The sequence below is a fragment of the Triticum aestivum genome, chromosome 1B, assembly GCF_018294505.1.
Source record: "Triticum aestivum cultivar Chinese Spring chromosome 1B, IWGSC CS RefSeq v2.1, whole genome shotgun sequence".
NCBI classification, from domain to species: domain Eukaryota; kingdom Viridiplantae; phylum Streptophyta; class Magnoliopsida; order Poales; family Poaceae; genus Triticum; species Triticum aestivum.
The window spans coordinates 594,376,126-594,391,473 of record NC_057795.1 but is presented as its reverse complement, the minus strand read 5'-3'; the positions used below and the strand labels follow the sequence as shown (position 1 = coordinate 594,391,473).

At 51.1% G+C, this 15,348-nt stretch overlaps 1 protein-coding gene across 1 annotated transcript in view; it reads right to left on the bottom strand.

Annotated features, from left to right (window-relative positions):
* The window catches only part of LOC123140890 (histone H2A.1-like), an 82,653-nt gene extending 67,723 nt beyond the window's left edge, over window positions 1-14,930 (bottom strand). The window contains exon 1 of the mRNA XM_044560157.1: window positions 14,790-14,930. Within this exon, the coding sequence (XP_044416092.1) occupies window positions 14,790-14,912 (123 nt within the window). The 5' untranslated portion in view covers window positions 14,913-14,930. The remainder of the gene's footprint in view (window positions 1-14,789) is intronic.
* Window positions 14,931-15,348: the final 418 nt, after the last annotated feature.

The window sequence follows — 15,348 nt, the reverse complement described above, 5'->3', positions numbered from 1 at the left end:
GCGGAGTCCAGAAAGTGAACACGGTTTCTGGGTTATGTTTGACGTAAGTAGGAGTTCAGGATCACTTCTTGAGCATTGCTAGTTTCACGAACGTTCTGCTTGCTCTCTTCTCGCTCTTATTTGCGTATGTTAGCCACCATATATGCTTAGTCGCTGCTGCAGCCTCACCACTTTACCCCTTCCTTTCCCTTTAAGCTTTGCTCGTCTTGATACCCATGGTAATGGGATTGCTGAGTCCTCGTGGCTCACAGATTACTACAACAACAGTTGCAGGTGCAGGTTATGCGATGGTCATGACGCGAGAGCGATGTTTGCTTGTTTGGAGTTCTTCTTCTGCTTCTTCTTCGATCAGGGGATAGGTTCCAGGTCGGCAGCCTGGGCTAGCAGGGTGGATGTCGTTAGAGTTTCTGTTTGTGTTTCATCCGTAGCCGGATGATGCTCTTATGTATTGTGATGTTGTATTCGTGTGGCATTGTATGCCTTCTGTATGTATCCCCATCTATTATGTAATGTTGATGTAATGATATCCACCTTGCAAAAACGTTTCAATATGCGGGTCTATCTGATGGGGTCATGTACCTAGGGTAGGGTCACAGACCTGATCTAAGTACCCTGCCCAAGGACACCCTTAGAAGAGGTCACCTTCCAATCGACCAACGAGGGACTCACTCGACTACCTTGAAGGACTCGACCACGAAGACTCACTCGACTACCAGGAGGTCAAAAGGCACTCTGCACTGCAACGGCCTGTAGTTAAGTAGACTTTATGATAGTTAAGACACTTTATGTGGGACGTTACCAGTAATGCCCCGGACTAAATACACCTTAAACCCTTCATTACGTGGGCTGGCTGGGGTCCTGGCGCACTCTATATAAGCCACCCCCTCCACAGGCAGAAGGGTTCGGCATCCTATAACTCATATACACATAATCCACTCGACCGCCTCCGGGCTCCGAGACGTAGGGCTTTTACTTCCTCCGAGAAGGGCCTGAACTCATACATCTCTTGTGTTTACAACCTCTCCATAGCTAGGACCTTGCCTCTCCGTACCTACCCCCACTCTACTGTCAGACTTAGAACCACGACAGTTGGCGCCCACCGTGGGGCAGGTGTTTTAGCGATTTTGTGGAAAGGTTGCGGTTCTTCCGAGTACTTTCATCATGGTGACTGCTGGAGTTTTGGTTGAGGGTCGAGAGATCCGTCTCGGTGCTCTCGCCTTCGTCGCCGACGACTCCGCCTGGCTCCAGGAGGCTCCACTCGACGTCGATGCGCTCCCCGTCCGCGGTGCGACGCATTTTCGCGCATGTGTCCGTGGCATTCTGCTGCGGCAACTGTCGACCCCGTATCGGTCGACTTCCCCATCGGCCACCCTCCCGGTCTCCCGCCAGTGCAAGCGCTCGGGCCGGTCGAGGCTTCAGCGGTGGGTGAGGCACGCGGTGGCTCGCCAGACGGCCACCACCCAAGTTGCGGCAATCGAGCCCGACGAATCTCTCTACGGCCTGTTCGATCTGTCGACTGGCTCCGTAGAGACTGCATCCGAGTGCGATAGCAGTGATCCAGCGGCGGAAATCCTGATGGTCGACGGGCCCCGCAGTCCCCCTGGCTTCGCCCGTGATGGTGGAGCAGGCGACGGAGGCGACCCCGCACGAGACCACGAAGAGTACCAGCCCGAGCCACTCGACTCTCTGCAAAGAGAGGAACTTCGCCGCAGGAACGTGGATGCCCTGCGTACTCCCATCGCAGGAGAAACCCCCGAGGCTCGCGCCTTGGAGGAGGCACGTTTGGCCAATTTGGCCGAACGCACTCGACTGGAGAATCTTCAGCGAGCACTCGACGAGCGCGTGCGGCAACGAGTTCGCGACACCAGTCGACGTCAACTCTTCCCGCCGACTCAGGTATATCGAACCCCAATCCAGAATTTAGCAGCTGCGACCCGTATAGCAGAGTCCATCCAGCCCTCTTAGTCGGAAGCTAGCAGAGGCTTGATGCAGATCAGGGATCTGCTCCGGGCGGCAGGAGATCAGAATTCTGCCGTGTCACAGTCGCGCAACAGAATTCACAGTTGATCCGTCGCTGCGAATACGGTTCAGTCGGCTCACAGCCCCAGATCGCCTCCGCGACGTGAAGGGCGCGAGAATCGGCAAGACCAATATGGAGACCGACTCGACCGAGATGATAGGCGTCGAGTGCCCAATTCCCCTCCGAGGGGTGGGTCTTACGCTCCTCGGCAGCAAGATGACAGGCGTCAGCTCAGTGCGGGGCGAAGAGTTCCAGTCGACCCCCGAGAACCAGGCTTCGACGCGCGATCCATTATCGTGCAAGGTTTGGTCGACCGGAACAGAGCCCATCGAGGTGGACTCGACAGAGATGCGCCCACATGCAGTCGAGTGCATGTTTCTGGTCCTGAATGTTTCAGCAGAGCTATCAGAGCCGCAGTTATCCCTCCCAATTTCAGGTTGGCAATAGGGGTCAGCAAGTTCACTGGTGAGTCTAAGCCTGAAACTTGGCTTGAGGACTACCGAGTGGCGGTTCAGATTGGTGGTGGGAACGACGAGGTGGCCATGAAGCATTTGCCCCTCATGCTGGAAGGATCTGCCAGGGCATGGTTAACTCAATTACCTCCCAGCAGCATTTACACTTGGGAAGATCTGTCCCGAGTGTTCATCAGAACGTTTGAAGGAACTTGCAAGCGACCGGCTGGATTGACGGAGCTGCAAGTCTGCGTGCAGAAGACCAATGAGACTCTCAGAGAGTATATTCAGAGATGGATCACTTTGCACCATACTATGGAGAATGTGTCTGATCATCAGGCAGTCTGCGCCTTTAAGGATGGTGTCAAGAACAGAGAATTGAGTTTGAAATTTGGTCGAACCGGTGACATGACCTTGAGTCGGATGATGGAGATTGCTACCAAGTACGCCAACGGCGAAGAAGAAGACCGACTCCGAAGCGGCAAGCACAAGCCGAGTCAGTCGGAAAAGGGAAACACCAGTCGGAAACAGAAGTGGAAGGCTGAACCGGCAGCTCCTGGAGAGGCTCTGGCCGTGACTCAGGGAAAGTTTAAAGGGAAACCAAAAGGATCCTGGAACCCTAAGAAGGTAAGGGATAAAGAAGGGAACGACGTGATGGATATGCCGTGTCACATCCACACGAAGAAAGACGAAGAGGGGAATATCATCTACCCGAAGCATACCACTCGCCAATGTCGACTCCTGATCCAACAGTTTCAGGGAAAACAGTCTAAGGACAAGGAGAAGGAGTCGGACAAGGCCGCAGACAAGGAGGACAGTGAGGAAGGATATCCGCATATCAACTCCACTCTGATGATCTTTGCAGATGTGGAAAGCAAGAGTCGATCGAAAGTCATTAACCGAGAGGTGAACATGGTCGCCCCAGCAAAAGCAAATTATCTGAGATGGTCCCAAACACCCATCACATTCGACCAATCTGATCACCCGACTCATATTGCCACCCCTGGGAGGCAAGCTTTGGTGGTCGATCCAGTTGTCGAAGGCACTCGACTGACAAAAGTGCTGATGGACGGTGGTAGTGGGCTGAATTTGTTGTATGCAGACACGCTGAAAGGAATGGGCATTCCGATGTCCCGACTGAGCACCAGTAACATGAGCTTTCATGGAGTTATACCAGGGAAGAAAGCCGAGTCACTCGGCCAAATAGCTCTGGACGTGGTGTTTGGTGATTCGAAACATTTTCGCAAAGAGAAGTTGACGTTTGAGGTCGTGGATTTTCAGAGTGCATATCATGCCATTTTGGGGAGACCAGCTTATGCACGGTTCATGGCCCGACCATGTTACGTGTACCTCAAATTGAAGATGCCCGGCCCCAAAGGAGTGATCACTGTCACCGGTGATCGGAAAAAGGCAGAAGAGTGCTTTCAGAAGGGCTCAAAGATTGCCGATTCCCAGGTGACAGCGGTCGAGTTCGAAGAATACAAGCAAAACGCAGATCCGAGTGATTTGCTGCGATCCAAGAAACCCGCCACAGAATCTGCATTTCAGTCGTCCGGTGAGACAAAGCCTGTTCACATTCACCCGACCGACCCCGATGCAGCTCCGACCCACATCTCCACAACACTCGACCCGAAATAGGAAGAAGCGCTCATCCGGTTCCTCCGTGAGAACTAGGACATTTTTGCATGGAAGCCCGCTGACATGCCAGGTGTTCCCAGGGGACTGGCTGAGCATCGCCTAAGAGTCGACTCATCTGCAAAACCAGTCAAAGAGCATCTTCGGCGGTCCGCCGTCCAGAAGAGAAAAGCCATTGGTGAGGAAGTGGCCCGACTGTTGGCGGCAGGATTTATCCGAGAGATATACCACTCCGAGTGGCTCGCTAATGTCGTCATGGTTCCTAAGAAGGACAAATCGCTCCGAATGTGCATTGATTTCAAGCACATCAACCGGGCCTGCCCGAAAGATCATTTTCCTCTCCCTCGCATAGATCAAATTGTTGACTCGACCGCGGGATGCGAGAGACTGTCTTTTCTAGACGCCTACTCCGGGTACCACCAGATCCGTCTGTACGGACCCGACGAGGTAAAAACAGCTTTCATCACTCCATTCGGGTGCTTCTGCTATATCACCATGCCATTCGGCCTCAAGAATGCCGGAGCCACATTTATGCGAATGATTCAGAAGTGTCTACTCACTCAAATCAGTCGGAATGTGGAAGCGTATATGGATGATATCGTCGTCAAGTCACGAAAAGGTTCCGACCTGCTCGCTGACCTCGCCGAAACATTTGCCAACCTCAGAAGGTATGATATCAAGCTCAATCCATCAAAGTGCACATTTGGAGTTCCTGGTGGCAAGTTACTCGGTTTTCTCGTTTCCGAGCGAGGAATCGACGCTAATCCAGAGAAGATCGGCACTATTCTCCGAATGAAACGCCCTGTGCGAGTGCACGATGTACAGAAGCTTACTGGATGCTTGGCCGCATTAAGTCGATTCATCTCACAACTCGGTGAAAAGGCATTGCCTCTTTACCGACTGATGAAGAAGGCAGACAAGTTCGAGTGGACTCCAGAAGCTGATGCAGCGTTTGCCGAGCTAAAAGCTCTGCTCTCCACCCAGCCGGTGCTTGCTGCTCCAATCAGCAAAGAGCCTCTGTTGCTCTATATCGCAGCCACAGGACAAGTCGTCAGTACTGTGCTTACGGTCGAGCGGGAAGAAGAAGGAAAAGCTCTCAAAGTTCAGCGCCCAGTGTATTATTTGTCTGAAGTCTTGATTCCATCCAAGCAGAGATATCCTCATTATCAGAAGCTCGTGTATGGAATATACATGACCACAAAGAAGGTTGCTCATTATTTCTCTGATCATTCCATCACAGTCGTCAGCGACGCTCCACTATCAGAGATTTTGGACAACAGAGATGCAACTGGTCGAGTGGCTAAATGGGCGATTGAACTTCTTCCCCTTGATATCAAGTTTGAAGCAAAGAAGGCCATTAAGTCCCAGGCAATAGCAGATTTCCTCGCCGAGTGGATTGAACAGCAACAGCCGACTGAAGTTCACTCGGAGCATTGGACCATGTTCTTTGATGGCTCTAAGATGTTGAATGGTTCCGGTGCTGGGGTTGTCCTGGTTTCCCCCAGAGGAGATAAGCTCAGATATGTGCTCCAGATTCACTTTGATTCCTCCAACAATGAGGCAGAATATGAGGCCCTCTTATACGGATTGCGCATGGCCATTTCACTCGGCGTCCGTCGCCTGATGGTCTATGGCGACTCGGATTTAGTGGTCAACCAAGTGATGAAGGAGTGGGACGTGAGAAGCCCAGCCATGACTGGATACTGCAGTGCAGTGAGGAAGCTGGAAAAGAAGTTCAAGGGGTTGGAGCTCCATCATATACCCCGACTGAAAAATCAAGCAGCTGATGATCTAGCAAAGATAGGTTCCAAGAGAGAAGCCATTCCGAGTGGTGTGTTCTTGGAGCATATACACACTCCGTCAGTCAAAGAAGATCCTTTCACCGAAGAAGCTCCACAGCCCAAGAGTGCCACAGATCCGACTGAGGTTGAAGTCCCAGCAGTGGTCGACTTGGTCATGGAGGTCTTGGTGGTCATTCCCGACTGGATAGTTCCATATATCGCGTATATCCTGAGAAAAGAGCTCCCGGAGGATGAGGAAGAGGCTCGACAGATCGTCCGTCGATCTAAGGCCTTTACCGTAATCAAAGGACAATTATACAGAGAAAGCGCGACTGGAGTTGGTCAGAAGTGCATAACACCAGAAGAAGGTCGAATCATCCTCAATGATATCCACTCGGGAACCTGTGGTCATCATGCGTCCTCTCGGACCATCGTGGCCAAAGCATACCGAGCCAGATTTTACTGGCCAAAGGCGAATGAGATGGCAAAGGAAATAGTGGATAAGTGCGAGGGATGTCAGTTCTACTCGAATATGTCGCACAAGCCTGCATCGGCTCTGAAGACCATCCCACTCGTCTGGCCTTTCGCAGTATGGGGGTTGGACATGGTCGGTCCTTTGAGAACAGGGCGAAGTGGCTTCACGCATGTACTGGTGGCAGTCGACAAATTCACCAAGTGGATTGAGGCTAAACCAATCAAGAACCTTGACGCCGGTGCTGCTATTAGCTTCATCAGGGAACTAATATTCAGATATGGAGTCCCGCACAGCATCATTACGGATAATGGGTCGAACTTTTACTCGGAGGAATTCAGAGATTTCTCTAACTCTCAAGGCACACGAGTCGACTACGCTTCAGTCGCTCATCCGCAGTCGAATGGACAAGCAGAGCGAGCCAATGGCCTGATTCTCAAGGGATTGAAACCCGGACTGATGCGTGATCTCAAGCATGCAGCTGGAGCTTGGGTCGACGAACTTCCCTCAGTGCTTTGGGGACTGCGGACCACACCTAATCGGTCGACCGAAAGAACTCCATTCTTCTTGGTCTACGGAGCTGAAGCAATCTTGCCGAGTGATCTTCTCCACAATGCTCCTCGAGTTGAGATCTACAACGAAGCAGAAGCTGAACAAGCGCGGCAGGACGCAGTCGACCTTTTAGAGGAAGAAAGGGAGATGGCTCTGATCCGGTCGACCATCTACCAACAAGATTTGCGTCGTTTCCACGCCAGAAATGTGAGGGGTCGAGCCTTCCAGGAAGGAGATTTAGTTCTCCGAGTGGATCATAAGAAACAACACAAGCTTGCTCCTTCTTGGGAAGGACCCTTCATTGTCACCAAAGTTCTCCACAATGGGGCGTACCGTCTTTACAACGTCGAACATAATATCGACGAGCCTCGAGCTTGGAACGCGGAACTACTCCGCCCATTTTACACTTAAGCTTTATCACTCGGATGAGTTGCAATAAAGTACTTCTGTAGTTCTTGGACCTCAAAATAATAGTGTCATAGTTCCTCCATAATTTTTGTCACTTCTTATTTTGTCCAATAAAATTTCCCCTCAGTGGGTGACTTAGCCGCGAATCCGTTTCGCCTAAGTTTGTAAAAATCCTCCGAGTGGTGAGCCAGACTCCCACTCGGAGGCTTAGCTGCGAATCCGTTTCGCCTAAGATTAAATAAAATCCTACCGAGTGGTAAGCCAGACTTCCACTCGGGGGCTTAGCTGCAGTCCAAGTACTCGCCTAAGATCCTACCGAGTGACGAGCAAACCTCTCACTCGGGGGCTTAGCTGCAGTCCAAGTACTCGCCTAAGTTATCAGAAATCCTACTAAGTGAAGAGCAAACCTCTCACTCGGGGGCTTAGCTGCAGCCCAGTGCTCGCCTAAGATATAAAAATCCTACCGAGTGAAGAGCAAACCTCTCACTCGGGGGCTTAGCTGCAGTCCAAGTACTCGCCTAAGTTATCAAAAATCCTACCGAGTGAAGAGCAAACCTCTCACTCGGGGGCTTAGCTGCAGCCCAGTGCTCGCCTAAGATATAGAAATCCTACCGAGTGAAAAGCAAACTTCTCACTTGGGAGGCTTAGCTGCAGCCCAGCGCTCACCTAAGTGGACTAAGGAATAAGTCGATTGCAGTAAGCGCCCTGCTTTGAACCTGCAAAAGACATTTCGAGCCAAAAGCAATCATATTCAAACACCAAATTCAAGTTCGGATCGATACCTAAAGGAACCGAAAGTGCTCAGGCGCTAAGCCCGTTAAGGTTTATCGGTTACAACTCCACTCAGCATACCGAGGCAAATTTAAAGCGTCGAGCTTAGAAGAAGTTTTTTACCCCTCCTGTGGAGGGCTGGAAGGTGCAACAAACTCATCAAGATCAATTCCATCTGCGATCCGAGTGGCAGCCGCAAGGAAAGTTTCCATAAAGGACCTGAAGTCGTGTTTCTTGGTGTTGGCCACCCGGAGGGCCGCCAGCTTGTCTTCTCGCGCATCTTTGCAGTGGACTCGGGCCAGACACAGAGCAACATCTGCACCGCACCGAGCCGAGGACTTTTTCCACTCCTGCACTCGACCAGGGATCGTGTTCAAGCGAGCCATTAGCGACTCGAGGTCGTTCTGAAGTGTCTCCCCGGGCCAGAGCGTCGAGTCGATGCGAGATGTGGCGACCTTCAGCCTTGCAAGATAGTCCACGACAGCTGCAACACGGGACTCCAGTCGGAAAACATTCATGGCAACTTCGTCGTCCATCGGAGAATTGACGGGGTCAATGTTTGGTTCCAGCCGGCTAGTTTCTTCTTCAAAGTTTTGACAAAATTCTGCAAGGACGATCACCGAGTCAAGGCGATGGTCGAATGGAAAAAACCACGGTTGGAAATGATCGCCGAGCATAGAAATTTACCTTCAAGCATAAGAAACAACTTCTTGGCAAGACCATTCAGGAAGGCCTCCAGATCTTTTTTCTTCCCAAGAGCAGCTTTCAGATTGGCATTTTCTTGCTCAAGCTTGGCGACTGAAGCTAACTTCTCGTCAACAAGCTTGGTCTTCTCAGCTAGTTCAAGGTCCTTCTTCCGTTGGGCCTCCCTCACCTTACCTGCAAGTTACAGCAAGATCAGATTTTGAAACAAATGAAGGGAAAAAGCAGTCGTCAAGGTCTCACCAAACATACCTTCGGTCTCCTCCTTTGCCTTCGTCAGTTTCTCCTGAACCAGCTTCAAATTCAGCTCGAGCTGAACGTGCTTGTTTTCCAGCTCAGAGTAGCGAGCCACAAGATCACAGGAGTTCTGCGAAGAACCAATCGACTAAAATGTCAAATATAATTCACTTCCGAGTGAAAAAGGAAAAATCACGTGTTTCTAAGACTACAGCCGAATACAAGCATTCGACCGTAGTCTCGGGGACTACACCCAGTGGGTGCACTCAGCGTGCCCCCACTAATCCTATTGAAGACAGAGTCGACCAGTCGACCAGTTTGCGAAATTCATTCGACGTAGTCGAATGACGGAAAGACTGAAATTATAAAGCCTAAGGCCGACTGCCAGCAGTTGACCTTAGCCTTGGGGACTACACCCAGTGGGTGCACTGAGCGTGCCCCCACTAATCCTATTGAAGACAGAGTCGACCAGTCGACCAGTTTGCGAAATCCAGTCGCCATAGTCGAATGACGGAAAGACTGAAATTATAAAGCCTAAGGCCGACTGCCAGCAGTTGACCTTAGCCTTGGGGACTACACCCAGTGGGTGCACTCAGCGTGCCCCCACTAATCCTATTGAAGACAGAGTCGACCAGTCGACCAGTTTGCGAAATCCAGTCGCCATAGTCGAATGACGGAAAGACTGAAATTATAAAGCCTAAGGCCGACTGCCAGCAGTCGACCTTAGCCTTGGGGACTACACCCAGCGGGTGCACTCAGCGTGCCCCCGCTAACACGGAGTTTAATCGACACACCCAGTGGGTGACTACTATAAATTCTGGAAAGGAAAAGTTTTTGGTAGCATACCCTAACAGAACAAATGGTGGTCGACTGACCTGAACATTGCGTTGGAGGGCGGAACTGGCGTCGTAAGCTGCCTGGCTCGCATCCCGGATGGTCTTCAACTGCTCCATCATGATCCCTGCCTGGCATATTGCCTCCTTCGCTGCGCCAGCTTGGTCCTCTGGGACGTGGTGCATCGTGAAGAGGGAGGGCTGCGGAGCACTCGTCAGTGGATCTGCGAAGGACATGGTGTGTGAGTGGTGTTCTCCTCCTCCGCGACCAGAGCCTCAGGCACCGTCACATCCTGGGTCACCCTGCTGGCAGACGCTTTCCTACTCCTTCTGTACTTCACCGGTTCCTCGTCTTCATCATCATCAGGGAGAGTGATTACAACATTGGATGGAGCTACAGAAAAGAATCAGAATTAGAGATCATGAGTCGGTCGACTAAAAGTGGCGTTAAGAGTATAGTACCGGGTCTTGAGGTTGCTGCATCCTCCATCTCATGGTCATCAGCCCGGGCCGAGGTCTCAGAAGTAGCAGCACTGCAACTCCAAAGAATCAGTCGACTAACTCCAGCGCCAACCAGAGACAAAGTTCACACAGAACAAGAAGACTTAAGCAACATGATTACCCTGATATGGTGGGGATGGACACCTTCATCTTCGGCAGGTGCTTGGTCGGCTTCGACGAGGCCGCCCTGGGCTGCTTCGGCGCCTTTTCAGTCGGCGCCGGAGAGGTGGTCCGAGGGCGCTTAGTCGACTGTGTAATAGTCGCAACCCCCTCGCCGCGTTCGGTCGCAGGGTCATGGGCAAGTTTCGACCGCCTTTCCGAGCGCGGTGGTCCGACCTCCTCCTCCTCCTCCTCTTCCTCGTCCTCATCGTCACCATCGTCATCGTCATCGTCATCATCATCGGCCTCAGCGGCGTCCGAGTCCCACTCCTCCTCCTGGCTCTCGCCCCGCTCGCTTCTCCCTCCTCAGTCGGAGCCTGCGCTCCGTTGGGCATCGAGTACAGTTCGGTGAGGGCCTGATAAACAACAAGACAAAGATCAGTCGACTGATCGGCAGAGAAAACAGAAATAAATATGACGAGAATACAATGGGAAGTGGAGCAGACATACCTTGCTTGGGTCACTGTGGCAGTCGAGTGGGGGAATCCTTCTGGCCCCGCGAGGGTTGTCCTTGTTCCCAGTAACAGCGGCCGTCCACCTTTCCAGAGTGGCATCGTCGACTGTTTCTGGATTGACCCGAGTCACATCCTCAGTCCCACAGTACAACCACATGCAATGGCTCCGGAACTGAAGAGGCTGGATACGGCGCCTAAGGAAAACTTCCAGGAGATCCATGCCCGTCACTTCCTCCCGAACCAACTGAACTACGCGCTCCATCAGCATCTTCACGTCAGCTTTCTCCTCCGGAATCAACTTCAGAGAGGAGGGCTTGTTCACTCGGTCCATGGTAAATTGAGGGAGTCCACTCGACTGCCCCGGCGTCGACTCGTCCTGGCAGTAGAACCAGGTCGACTGCCAGCCTCTGACTGACTCGGGAAATGTCATGGCTGGGAAGGTGCTCTTGTTCCTCACCTGGATCCCCAGACCTCCACACATTTGGACCACTCGGGTTCTTTCGTCGCCTGGACTCGCCTTCTTCACGGTTTGAGAGCGACATGTGAATATGTGCTTGAACAAGCCCCAATGCGGTCGACAGCCCAGAAAACTCTCACACATGGACACAAACGCGGCAAGGTAGGCGATAGAATTCGGGGTGAAGTGGTGGAGTTGCGCTCCAAAAAAGTTCAAGAAACCACGAAAGAAAATGCTCGGCGGCAAAGAGAATCTGCGGTCAACATGGGTAGCCAGAAGCACGCACTCACCCTCTTCCGGCTGGGGCTGCCACTCTTTCCCCGGAAGCCTCGCAGCTCCATGAGGGATCAGGCCCTCGTTGGCCATGTCGAGGAGATCCTTCTCCGTGATGGTCGACTGGATCCAGTCTCCCTGGACCCAGCCTTTTGGCAGGCGAGATCTAGACGAAGACCCACCGCGGCTGGTGGATCTCCCCTTCGCCTTCTCCGTCGCCGACGCCTTCTTCGCGCGCTCCAGCGCCGCCATCTTCTCCTTGACCATGGCTACCGGCGGGGCGCGTGAGGAGAAGTGGTGCGGAGGCGAGAGCGAGCACGTTGGGCGGAGACGAAGGGGGCAGAGAGAGAATGCTGAGGCACTGTTCAAAAAACCCTCGCCGGGCGCATTTATAAGATCCCTTCTGAGTGGATGACAGGTGGGCCCGGTCGATCTAATCATATCCTGGAACTATTACGCGGGCGGGATACGTGGCGAAGAAAGCAGAGCAGGGATCGAGGCGTCTATGTCCCGTCCCATCCGAACGCCGCGGTCCGCTCCGCTTCGCGCGTTTCCCCAAATTTCGCATCCCGCGGAATCTGCGAACGGTAGATCGGTCTGTCAGGCGCGGGATTTCCTGCGATCCGTCGCTCGAAAATCGACGAAGCCCGAAAGATCACTCGACGAAAGAAAAGAATGGATCGAGTCGACTGAAGACAAGTTGCTCACTATCAACGAAGAGATTCTCTGGTTCAGAACAACACACGACCAGTGTGCAAAGGTTAATCGGAAACAGCATCAACTCCTCCGTCACTCAAAGCCTCAATCCATTCGGGGGCTAATGATGGGGTCATGTACCTAGGGTAGGGTCACAGACCTGATCTAAGTACCCTGCCCAAGGACACCCTTAGAAGAGGTCACCTTCCAGTCGACCAACGAGGGACTCACTCGACTACCTTGAAGGACTCGACCACGAAGACTCACTCGACTACCAGGAGGTCAAAAGGCACTCTGCACTGCAACGGCCTGTAGTTAAGTAGACTTTATGATAGTTAAGACACTTTATGTGGGACGTTACCAGTAACGCCCCGGACTAAATACACCTTAAACCCTTCATTACGTGGGCTGGCTGGGGTCCTGGCGCACTCTATATAAGCCACCCCCCTCCACAGGCAGAAGGGTTCGGCATCCTGTAACTCATATACACATAATCCACTCGACCGCCTCCGGGCTCCGAGATGTAGGGCTTTTACTTCCTCCGAGAAGGGCCTGAACTCGTACATCTCTTGTGTTTACAACCTCTCCATAGCTAGGACCTTGCCTCTCCGTACCTACCCCCCACTCTACTGTCAGACTTAGAACCACGGCACTATCCTTGGTGGGACCTTCGAGTTCCTTTTGGATAGGGTCGCATATTGGGCGTGACAGAACCCTAACTACGGATGCCTTCGTGGCCCACACCATCATCAATAGTGGGTGCATCTAGAGCTGGCGTGTACCAGGCCGGCGGCGCGTCAATCTTGGCCTTGCGGGGCGCCATCACTCATCGGAGGGGAGAAGGTCGAAGCGGATCTGGAGATTTCGTAGGCAAAGGGCAAGCACTACAAGAAATATGTCAACTTATGACCACCACTATTGGTCACTGAAAGGTCACAAATTTCCATTTATGACCTTTTTGTGACCAAAAACAGAAGGTCAAAAGCTGGCCGTCGTAAATTGACTATAGCGACCTTTCTTCTGGAATGGTCAAAGACGTTTACGACCAAAATATTCCTACTGTGGCGTTTTGGTCACTAGCAACCTCCCCCAGGCCATGTAGGCATCCAGCGTGGCAAGCTGATGTGGCACAAGATTCAGCCCGGTCCAATTCGATTTTCTACATGGGCCTAGCCCAACAATTCGGCCTTTTAATGTATTTTTTCCTATGCTTTTATTAGCTACCTGGGTCTGGCCCAACAATTCAGCCTTATTGATTTCTTTGCGTGGCCCTTGATTTTCTTTTTGATCACGTATTTTCTGGGCCATTTCTTTGCTGGGCTGAATCCCAGTTATCATGTTCTCATAAGTGGGTCCAAGTTGTCAGGTTCTAGCAAGTGGGTCTGACTTGTCAGGGCCATATTCCTCATTTCATTTTGACAGTAAATAAATAACCTATATTTAAATTGGCACTGACAAAAAACACATATAATACTTCAAATAACAACAGCCAGATTCAGTATAGAGCCAGATTCTGTATGGAGCTCCTGCTCTACAAATAACACGCAATACAATGGTGCTCCTGCTCTACAAATAACTCTACATGTGGAGTAACTAATTTACAAGCTCTACAAACACCATATTCTTCAAGATGGAGCTCCTTCGTTAGAATTACAAACAGGCACATGCACCTGCTCTTGCTCTTGCTCATAGTCAGGACGCCCTGTTACATGAATCAGCAAAGAAGAATCAAAAAATTGGAGCAAATATATTATGAAGAGACCATTCAATAAAAAGGACAAGTTCTCAGAATGATAACACAAATTCAACTAGTACGATGCTTTTAGAAGTCACAAAAAATAACAATTACTACATGGCAGATGATCATGAAGAGTATAAACACATCTTAAATCTTACTTGTAAAAAGAGAATACATGCCTATCTCCAGCAATGTTATTATTATATAGAAAAAACCGTAAATGGATCCCACAATAGTACAGTACAAGTGTGGGTAGAATTCAAAAGGTACAGCTACAAGTTAATAGATCAATAAAATATGGGACTTTTGCCAGTGCATGGTACTGAAGCCTGCAATCAGTATACTGTCATAACATTGCAGGAGTGCAAAACATAGATCTGGCATAGTTTACAACATAACAAACAAACTCTGACTAAGATGGGGGAGACAACCTAAACGAACCAGCTAACTGATAATCATTACTACAAATCGATAATCAATACTGACAATGGAACACAATAAGCTTCTACAACAAATCTCGTACAAACATAAGGTGCAGCATGGCACCAGATCCACGGCAGGAAACACTTGGAGATCTAACAATTCACCCGCGAGAACGGTCCACAAAATAGCTACAGGAAAGTGGGGGAATTAGGGAGCGGGCAAACCTGAATCCCGGCGCGGGATGAGCGGGACACAGGCGCCTTCTTCTTGTCCTTGTCCTTGTCGACGGCGCCCTTGGCCACCGTCGTCTTCACCGCAAGCAGCCCCTTGCCTCCCTTCCCGGCCATCTCCCTTCGCAGCAGAGCCCCCTGCATGCACACCCAATGAAACCATCAACAAAACCAAGCAAGCAAAAGAGATTTCAAGCGACAACGCCGGGGATCCCATGCCTCACCTGGCTTCCTCTCGCCTCTCTTGGTCTTACAAGCGACAAAACCGGCCACTGGCGGGCAGGGCGGGAGGCGCCAAAGTTGAGGAAGAAACCCCGCTAAACACCACATTTCCGTCACCTGCATGCGTGAGGAAACCCAATCAAGGAACCATGCCGTATCCATGTTATAAAACAAAAAAGGAAAACAACATGAAACCGTACAGAGTTCTGCTGTAGATTGTGAAATGTTTTCTTCTCAAATTTCCAATTTTGTAGATTGTGAATTGTTTAATCTAACTATCATGCTGACATATGATTGATTTTGGACTTTGCAATATTTAGTGAATGAAACT